The sequence below is a fragment of the Camellia sinensis genome, chromosome 6 (genome assembly GCF_055761805.1).
Source record: "Camellia sinensis isolate YWXY chromosome 6, ASM5576180v1, whole genome shotgun sequence".
In the NCBI taxonomy this organism is placed as follows: domain Eukaryota; kingdom Viridiplantae; phylum Streptophyta; class Magnoliopsida; order Ericales; family Theaceae; genus Camellia; species Camellia sinensis.
Window position 1 is genome coordinate 187,915,128 of NC_138966.1, and position 9,784 is coordinate 187,924,911.

A 9,784-nucleotide genomic window follows, 5' to 3' on the forward strand; every position below is an offset into this window, starting at 1 on the left:
AATATTACCATATTATTACTATTTACTATTTCTTCCATCAGCACAACACCACCATCATGTTCACGACCACTGTCATCCCCCTTGCCGCCACTGCACCCCTACACATCACTATTGTTGCTATGGTTGCCACTACCCGAACACTTACACCTCCAGCCCTCCACTACTATTATTACCATTGCTAATATAACTATTAGTATATTAGTTTTAAGAATGCAAGTAAATATAAGCAAACGTTTTTTTGTCGAAACAAACAAGACATAAAGTCAAATATAACATGGCAATATGAAAAGTCTAATGAATAAGTCATTCAATCAATACTTACAATTTAACATAAGACATTTAAAATAAAAGAAAATAATAAAAAAAAAAAACTAAATAAGTGACTGATGAAAGAGGTGTTTGATAATTTGATTCAGTACTTAAAATTAAATGTATTAAGTGATAATCAACTAAGTCCATTTGATAAGTACAATTGATATTAATTAAAATTTTAAATGCCTTTTAAAATGTAAATTAAAACTTAAGAAAATTTTAAATCATATGAAACTTATTTAATTCTAACTAAATTTACAAATACTAAACATAAGTATCAATATATACAATTATAAACTCACTACTATCACCACCACTACCATTAGTATGGCTGTTGCTGTTGCCACCACCACAATCATGCCATTGTCAACATTAGTGCCATCACCGTCACCACCACCACCACCACCATCACCATCACCATCATCATCACCATCACCATCATGTCACCCCACCACTACCGCTACAGTTACCACAACTATTATCAGTATCGCATCACCACGCCTATCGTCACCATGACTACTACTACCCCTACCATCACCATTATATTATCACTACCATCACAATATAAAAATTGAAATATATAATTTAAAAATAATAAATTTTAAATTTAATTTTATACTTATCAAACAATTTATATTTAATTCAACTTTTAAATTTTTATCAAACAACAAGTATTATGTGTCTTCTTATATATGAGTCATACAGATTAGTGTTCCCAATTTGTAATCACAAATTGTTGCACCCTAAACTGAAGCAAGCTCAATAGGCGCAATTCTACGAAGAAAAGACCATACGACGACGACATGGCGAAGAAGAAGAAGAGAGCCGAGGCAGAAGCAGTGGAAGCACAAACAGAAGCTCCGAATGCAGAAACCGAGTTAGAGCTCGTGAATGGCGATTCTCACGACACGAAGCAGAAGAAGAATAAGAAAAAGAAAAGGAAGAGAGAGAATGAGAAAGATCACGTCCAACCCAAGGAGATACCCACTGTCAGCATCGCTGTCCCCGGTTCGATCATCGACAACGCTCAGTCTCTCGAACTCGCCACTCGAGTACCTTCCCCTCTCTCTCTCTCTCTCTGTTATTTGATTCAGAGAGTCTTCCCCCTCTTTTCTAACATTGGGTTGCCAAGAAAATGTAGGGTGATTAGACTAATTGAAATTTGCAGCTCAAATGCTCGATCATTTGCCACTGATGATGGAAAACTTGGCTCTGTTGAACCTAATACTATATATGGCTGGCTGGGTTTTATTGTTATCTCCTCACTTTAATTTGTTTCTTCTCAGTTGGCTGGTCAAATTGCACGCGCTGCAACCATTTTCCGAATTGATGAGGTATTTTAACTTAAGTGTATAATCTCAAATATTTCTATGTTTTATTGGTGGGTTGTTTCTATTGAATTTGTAAGAATTTATGTATTATTGATTGATATACAAGATTGATGTGTTACATTGATGTGTAAATTACAGATGGTGAGGTACTAATTATATAGGAGAGGATTGGGGAGTAGGTGAGTGTGTGTGGTAGGTGAGGTGAGTGTGTGTGGTAGGTGAGTTGAGTGGAGGTGGTAGGTGATGATATATTTTAACAGCCCCCCGCAAACTCAAGGAGGATAGAAACTAACCAACTTGAGTTTGGAGAGAGGAGCAAAACAAGAAAATACATAAAAATAAAAAAAGATAGGAGACACTGTATGGTCGTGTCAGACCGTTGGGGAAGACACTGAAAGGTGGTGTCATAACGTTGTAGAGGACACTGTATGGGGGTGTCATAACCATGTAGAGGACACTGTATGGTGGTGTCATAACGGTGTAGAGGACACTGGATGGCTGTGTCAGACCGCTGTAGCAGATAAAGTCTGGACAGTTGACGAGGTCACACCGGACCGATGGAGAAGCTAACCGGAATCAAATGTCGGGACAGTTTATGGGGTCATGTCGGACCGTTGAAAAAGGCTAACCGGAATCAAATGTCGGGACAGTTTATGGGGTCATGTCGGACCGTTGTAGATGTTGCACCCTCAAAAGGTGTGCCTAAATTTGTCAAAAGGCGTGCCATCAAAAGGCGTGCCCAATTCATCAAAAGGCGTGCCGGATTCATCATGGCGAGGCACGTGAGTGCCTTGGTTGGCGCGCCCGTTTGTCGGCTGGTGGTAAGAGGCGCGCGATGCGCGTGGCTGCCTCGGCTATAAGACGGAGGCTGAGGCAAAAGGCTGAGACAAAAAAAAAAAAACTGCGAAAATCCTTGGAAAAAACTCTTCCGTTTCTGAGAGAGAGAGTCTGTAACACTTGCCCAGAAAATGGCTTCATCGTCTTCCCGCGGGCTGCTCACCCTCTTTCCCGACCTCAATGAGTCAACGAGAGAGAGAACTGGTGCGGTGGCACTGGAAACTCAACCAAGCGCCCCGGAGTTTACTCCGTTGAACTTTCCGATGCGGTCTGTGGAGCAAAGAATGGCAGTGCTGTCGGATGTGGAGGCCAATCAGTATACTTTGAAGGCATGTGTGGAAAGCATGACGGCGGTCACAAATTTGTCGAACCGGCTGCAGAGTAGAACAAATGAGGTGCAGCATGTAAACTCCCAGCTGGCTCTGCTCCAACGCATGTATAAGGAGGCGCGAGCAGAGATAAGCGTGCTGAAGGCGGAAAACAAGGAGCTGAAGCGGAAGGCCACGGTGATGTTCCGATTTGGAGGGCCGCCATATGCTGCTGTGGAGGAGCAGGGAGTAGTGATCGTGCCCAGTGGAGTGGGAAACACGGAGGCAACACCGTCAAGGGCCGCACAGGACGGAGGCAAGAAGAAGAGACCTGCAGCAGAGTAGAGAAGAAAAATCCCACGGTGGATGTGGGTGTTTGGTTTTGGTTTGTGTGTCTTGTTTTTTTTGTTTTTTTTTTTTTTTTTTTTTTTTTTTTTTTTTTTGTAAAATGGTGATCGGGGTGAGCCCCAACAGGAATAAAATGAGTGTGGTGTGCAGTTCTTCTTCTTCTGCTGTTTTTTTGTTTTTTTTGTTTTTTTTTTTTATGGGCAAAGAAAGAATAATGAAAACAAGGTTTCGTGACCCACGGTGTTGTGAAAACCGGCAATGGTTTTTTTTTTTTTTTTTTTTTTTTAAATAATAATAATAATAATAATAGAATATAGTATAATAGTGTGGGGGAACAAGCCCACGAGGAAAAGTAAGAACATTGAGATGCAAATCAAAAAAATATATATATATTATAGTATAATAAAAAAATAATAATAATAAATAAATAAAGAAAGGAATAAAGTGAAAGGAGATAAGAACATGATGATGGCTTTGGTGGGTGGAGGCTGTGGGTGAATTGCAGAAGTGGACGTGGGTGCTGTAGTGAATATAGTATAATAGGCATATATTAAAATAAAAGAAATATTATAGTATAATAAAAAGGGAGATAATAGATATATATAAAAAAAAAAAGTGGGATTTAAAGTGGAGGTCCTGGTGAACAGAGCACTGAACCTACTATTGATGGAAAACGCATGAAAAGAATGGTTTCGAATAGGGAATCTGCTAGACGCTATTAAAAAAAAAAAGTGTGGGAACGTTGTGTTGTTGGAAGAATAATAAAAAGAAATAAAATAAAAGAAAATGTGTCTCTTTATGCATGTGCGTGTCGGCCGTGTGTGGTGATGTGGATCTGTGGCCTTCTTTTTTTTTTTTTTTTTTGTTGTTTTGTTTTTTTTTTTTTTTTTTTTTTTTTGATAAAGAAATAACTGTAAGAATTTATGTATTATTGATTGATATACAAGATTGATGTGTTACATTGATGTGTAAATTACAGATGGTGAGGTACTAATTATATAGGAGAGGATTGGGGAGTAGGTGAGTGTGTGTGGTAGGTGAGGTGAGTGTGTGTGGTAGGTGAGTTGAGTGGAGGTGGTAGGTGATGATATATTTTAACAGAATTAATGTTCTTCTTACTATCAATGAGTTTTATATTCGATCAAGATGGTACTTTGTGATGGGTTTGTGCTTAAATTAGAGTAATTGATTTTATTGAATTGGTTGTTTTGTGGGTGAAAAGAGGAACTGGGTTTCTTGATATTCAGCTGTTAACATTAGCTATTTTGTTCATCAAAAAGGGGGTTTAACTATTCCTATATAAACAGGTGGTTGTATTTGACAACAATAGTAGTTCAGTGAATGGTTCAAGTGTTACCACAGTGCATGACAATTCAGATGATAATGAAAGTGGCGCAGCTTTTCTTATAAGGATCTTGCAATATCTCGAGACACCACAGTATTTGAGAAAAAGTCTATTTCCAAAGCATAACACCTTGCGTTTTGTGGTGTGAACTTAATATCTAATTTGCTTAAATTTGATTGGTATTTCTTTTCTTTTGTTTCTTGTTAGTTCATGAAAACATACAAGTTGCTCTCGTCCTGGACTTTTGCAGGGTCTTTTGCCCCCACTTGATGCTCCACATCATTTACGCAAGCACGAATGGGCTCCATATCGTGAAGGTTGCTTTCTCCTTACATTCTCCATTCTTGTGTGTTGTAGTAGTCACTATGATATTATATGTGGCAATGCCTTTGCTTATTACATACTACATAGCCATTGAAATTTCAAGGTTAAAATTTTTCTGTCTCTTGAGAGTAACTGTTAACCCCCTATCCATTGTTTAAAGGGAACTATACTTGTTTCCTGTTTTGTTGGATGTGAGAGTGTTCCATTTGGTTTCTCTTCGATTATTGATTTTATGGGGGATTTGTATATGCTTTGGTTGTACAAGGTTTATGCCTCCTAGTTATGGCACGTTTGAGAGGCTAGAAATAAGCCATTTCTTTTTTTGACTTTTTTTAAAAGCCAAAATCAGCTAAAAGTTCACTATATTTTGTTTAGGAAAATTTACCCGTAAATCCCATACTTAAGGACATGTTTGGATTTTTTTTTTTGTTGATCATTGACTCACCCTTTGATATGTTGTCGTCATTTTGTAGGTGTCACCCTTAAGGAACAAGCTCCAAACTTTGCAAGCACACTAGTTGACGTGGGCCTTAGTAAAGTATGGCCTTCTCATATCAAAGTTTGCTTAGCATTTATATATATAGCATTTAGTTGGTACCAATTGATAGCTTCCACCTTTCTTTTATGGAATAAATATGTTTGTTTTATAGTTCATTTTGAAGCATAAGAAGGTTATAATTTTGTCCATATATAGTGATACTGACACAATTATAAAATGTCTCCTCTGTTACTTGAAGAAAGCATAATATGGCAGTTTGGATTATAAGCTTAATTTAGGTGATTGTTGATTGGATGTCATGTTGTGCAGAATGTTTTGATTGATACAGTACTTGAACCTGGAGTAAGAGTGACTGTAGCAATGGGAACCAATCGCAATTTGGACGCTGGTAATGAATAAAAATCTTCTTTTTGTTTTGTGTGTGTGTGTGTGTGTGTGTGTGAGAGAGAGAGAGAGAGAGAGAGAGAGAGAGAGAGAGAGAGAGAGGAACAGGAATTGTCTTATGTTAGCCATCAATTTATAAGCTGCATTATTGAAGTTGAAATCATTCATGGCTCGATTCTAACATTTAAGTTTTTGCACCCCTTTTTTGGTCCCATATATTTGCATCTAAATGGAGTTGAATATTTTTTCCTTCCCCCTGCCCCTCCCAAACTATCTCTTGCCAAATTATTTTAGGTAAAAAGAAAGTACAGTCTCAACTCATAGTTGTATGATGCATGCTACTTACTTCATTCCCTCATTTATAATTTAAACCTATAGTATAATTTTAGTGCTTCAGCATTTACACTGCCTTTTCATAATTAAATTCTGAAGTTTAATTTAGTTTTATACTAATGGTTATTGATCATGCGTGCAATTAAATTCTTCATTTGGATTACAAAGTTCTGTATTACTCATGTAGTTTACTACTACACAATTTCATTTTGCTAGATTTACCGCGCCAGGTTGTCTCATCTTCCCAGCCTAGGGAAGAACTGGGAATGTACTGGGGTTATAAAGTGCGATATGCTTCTAGTATCAGTTCTGTTTTCAATGATAGCCCATATAAGGTACATATGCTATTTCCATGAAATAAAATAATGGCAATGGATTTTGCTCTTTTGTACACGGGCTTCTTCAATCAAATTACAATACTTAATTTTACAGGGTGGCTATGATCATCTAATTGGTACCTCAGAGCATGGTCTGTTTTCAAAGTCTTCAGAACTTACAGTACCTTCTTTTAGGTATGGTTTTTTTTTTTTTTTTATTACTGTTAGTGTCAGCTGTAGGTTCCTCAATGCCCTCAAGAGATCAGAGTAGATCATTGTTCTCTGTGCACTGAGATTGGTTGGTCATTGGAAATGGGGGTGAGCATAGTCCGGATTGGGGTAAAATCAGGACCAATTCATTATCTACGGTTCCTGAAAAATTGGAACCAATCTAATCCGTTTAAATCATGGAACCAATCCGAACTAATCCATTTAAACACAGATTAGATCGATTTAGGACTACGGATTCACATAATTAAATAACAAAAAAAAAAAAAAACATTTTAATTTCATAAAACATAAACATAGCATCATATTAATTTCACAATAGCAACATGTCTTTCTATAATAGTCACATACTATTCTATAATTTAAACAACCATAAGAAAACTGGTTCTATCGTAAGTATTTAGATCATTACAAATTAAAATTAAAAACTAACAAATAAAAGTAATAAAAGAAGATACTATGCGGATTTAGGTTTAGGTTTAGGTTTAGGTTTTATATAGAATTAGAGAAGATACTATGAGCGAGGGTGTATAATATAAATATAGGCTATTTGTATATGGTCCAGATCGGTTCCAATCTGAAACCGTGGGGTTCAATCTAGACCGATCTGTGAATTATGGATTTTTAATTTTTTAATCTGGAACCGAACCACGGATTCAAAAAACCAATTCAAACCTATCGGATTTGACTGGATTGGATTGGATTGGATTATAGATTTCACAGATTTCTTACTCAGCCCTAGTTGGAAACCATTGACTTTCAATGGTTTTATTTTATCTAATATGCATTGAAGTAAAAGATGTTGTGATCATTACAAGATCCAGGTCGAGTTTACAGAGCTAGTGCTGAGAGTTGGAGTACCGTTGATGGAAATATTACTCTTTAGCTATCCTCTTTTTGTAACCCAACAAAAAAAACATTGGAGAACAATGGTTTGTGTTTTTTGGCTATCCTCTTTCTAAAAAACACAAACCATTACCGAACTCTTACCCACTCAGTGAAGACAGAATTTTAACTACCTAATGTATGGTCTTTGCCCAGAACAAAATTTCTTAGCTCTACACCTACTATCCTTGTACATCTTTCCACCTCTTATTGTTTTAAGCAAATTAACTTGTGATATCTTGAAATAATTTTATGTATGCATCACGATCTAAATCCAACGAAGGCTTTTTTTATATGATCTCATGATCTGCAGGCACTTATTAATTGCTTTTGGGGGGCTTGCTGGGTTGGAAGAGAGCATAGAAGAAGACAATAACTTGAAGGTAATTATTTATTATGAATTTGTTGCACTGTTAATTGGTAATTACATTTTAGTTGTGAACTAACTCTCTCTCTCTCTCTCGTCCAAATCATCTTACGGTGTTGATTTTGCTTGACAACTTTAAAGTCATACTTAAAGGCATCTTTAAAGTTGCTTTATTAAAGCGACGACTTAAACTTGCTAGATGAGCCAATAAAGCAGAATGCCGAAAAAAGGAAGAAGAAAAAAAAAATGGATGGTAAAGAAAACCAAAAATTAAAAGATTAAAAACTCACATTTATCACCAAAATAAAAAAAGGATTAAAAACTCACATTTTTTTTAATCACGTGTTACTTTTGTTTACCAGGGGAAAAATGCGCAAGAGATATTTGATTCATACTTGAACACGTGTCCAAATCAAGGAAGTAGAACAATTCGGACAGAGGTGCACTATTGTTGATCTCACTTATCAATTTCCCATGGCATGAAGAATTGTCTATCAGCATGTGTTAACAATAATGATCTTTTGGTAAACAGGAAGCTATCTTTATATCACTTCAGTATTTCCAAGAACCAATCAACCGAGCTTTGCAGAGATTTGAACATCAAAATTAGTCAGCTTGAAGTCATCAAAGAACAACATCATCAAGAAGTTCACAACTTTGCACCAAATATTGGTCAATTTTCAACAGCTTATGATTCTGCAGAGCCTGAAGTTAGTTGCTGACACTAAAAAGAGATGGTCAATCGCTATGCAGGTGGAGATTCTCCTCGGTTAGGCATTTAGTTGGTTGGTGGACTTCTTGTTGGAATTGAACCTTCGCCTAACCGATTTTGTAATAGATGTTTTAGGTTTTCAAATAACAGATGGTGATTAGTGTGAGCTTAAAGGTGAGCAGATTTTGTAATGGATGTTTTGTTTCACAAAAAAATTTTCAGTTAAAGGTTCCAATTTTATTCAAGGCTTTGTTTTGTGTTTAAAGTTGAAGTTACCAAAAAAAATTAATGTCATTGATCGGTATGATATCATAATTTTTTTTTTAATCACTGAAACGACAAAGATTGTTTGATTATCTGCATACAACTTCCAAGTATGCCTACTGTACTCTTGGGAAAATATTAATTTAATTTAAACTTACCTTTTTTTATGAGATTTTTATTAAGCTCTATTAATACAATGCTGAAAGGATTGTTTCATGTATTAATACAATTTAATTAAAATTTCATGAGAAAAAAGTAAAATTTATTGGAATTTTTTTTTCTAAATTCTTAGCAAAAACTACACAAGAATAAGAACGCCCCCCCCCCCCCCCCCCAAAAAAAAAAAAAAAAAAAAAGGTTTAAGAGGAAAGAAGCACTAATCACCACAGGAAAAAAAATATAATGAATTATTATAAATTAAAATAAAATAAAAATCGGTAATAAAAAAAAGATACTAACAATTTATTTGTTTCTTTTTTTGAAAAGTCTCTAAAAAATTATTTTTCATTGTTTGGTTACAATCCAAAAATTGATGCGTTAGTGATGGTAATGATAATGGTAGTGGTGGCATGAGTGACAAATATGATAGTATTAGGACATTTCCAACATTTACTATTTTTTTCCCATTAAATTTGAGTAAAGATTTTGGTTAAAAATTTTATATTATACCAAGCATTCTAACGCTAAATTTTCAATTTTCATCAAATAACCGTTTGACCGGGAGGACGACCGAAAGGATGTTCAGGGGATCGACCAGCTTAGTGTAAATTTTCTTCAAATTTTTTTCAATCCAATTGTCCACCCGATTGACAGGCCGGTCATCCATTTGGTCATCCACCAACGATCATCTGCGAGATTTGATGAAAAATTAAACGCTCTTTTTATTTGATGAAAAAAGTATGGCTCCCTTCATTTGATATCAATTTGGTGAAATGGTTGGAACATCATTTTCATCAAATTTTTTTAAAATTTAAATTTAATGAAAGATTT

The 9,784-nt window shown here is 35.7% G+C and overlaps 1 protein-coding gene across 2 annotated transcripts; it reads left to right on the forward strand.

The window, feature by feature from the left end:
* Nucleotides 1-1,014: 1,014 nt before the first annotated feature.
* Nucleotides 1,015-8,775, forward strand: LOC114316195 (uncharacterized). Of its 2 annotated transcripts, XM_028262855.2 has the most exons (11): nucleotides 1,016-1,364; nucleotides 1,599-1,646; nucleotides 4,444-4,623; nucleotides 4,732-4,798; nucleotides 5,279-5,343; nucleotides 5,614-5,692; nucleotides 6,238-6,356; nucleotides 6,454-6,533; nucleotides 7,765-7,834; nucleotides 8,181-8,258; nucleotides 8,351-8,775. In XM_028262855.2, the coding sequence occupies exons 1-11, from the start codon at nucleotides 1,116-1,118 to the stop codon at nucleotides 8,426-8,428; spliced, it is 1,113 nt and encodes a 370-aa protein (XP_028118656.2). In that variant the 5' UTR covers nucleotides 1,016-1,115; the 3' UTR covers nucleotides 8,429-8,775. The 2 variants fall into 2 exon arrangements, with proteins under 2 accessions (XP_028118657.2, XP_028118656.2); XM_028262856.2 differs by lacking the exon at nucleotides 4,444-4,623 and having other exon boundaries at nucleotides 1,015-1,364.
* The last annotated feature ends 1,009 nt before the right edge of the window (nucleotides 8,776-9,784 follow it).

Excerpts from the sequence above, each read along its gene's own strand:
- LOC114316195 (XM_028262855.2), top strand. The coding sequence starts at position 1,116 with ATGGCGAAGAAGAAGAAGAGAGCCGAGGCAGAAGCAGTGGAAGCACAA. Across the intron at positions 5,693-6,237 it reads CAATCGCAATTTGGACGCTG|ATTTACCGCGCCAGGTTGTC; the intron begins GTAATGAATAAA and ends TCATTTTGCTAG. Across the intron at positions 7,835-8,180 it reads AAGAAGACAATAACTTGAAG|GGGAAAAATGCGCAAGAGAT; the intron begins GTAATTATTTAT and ends TTTGTTTACCAG.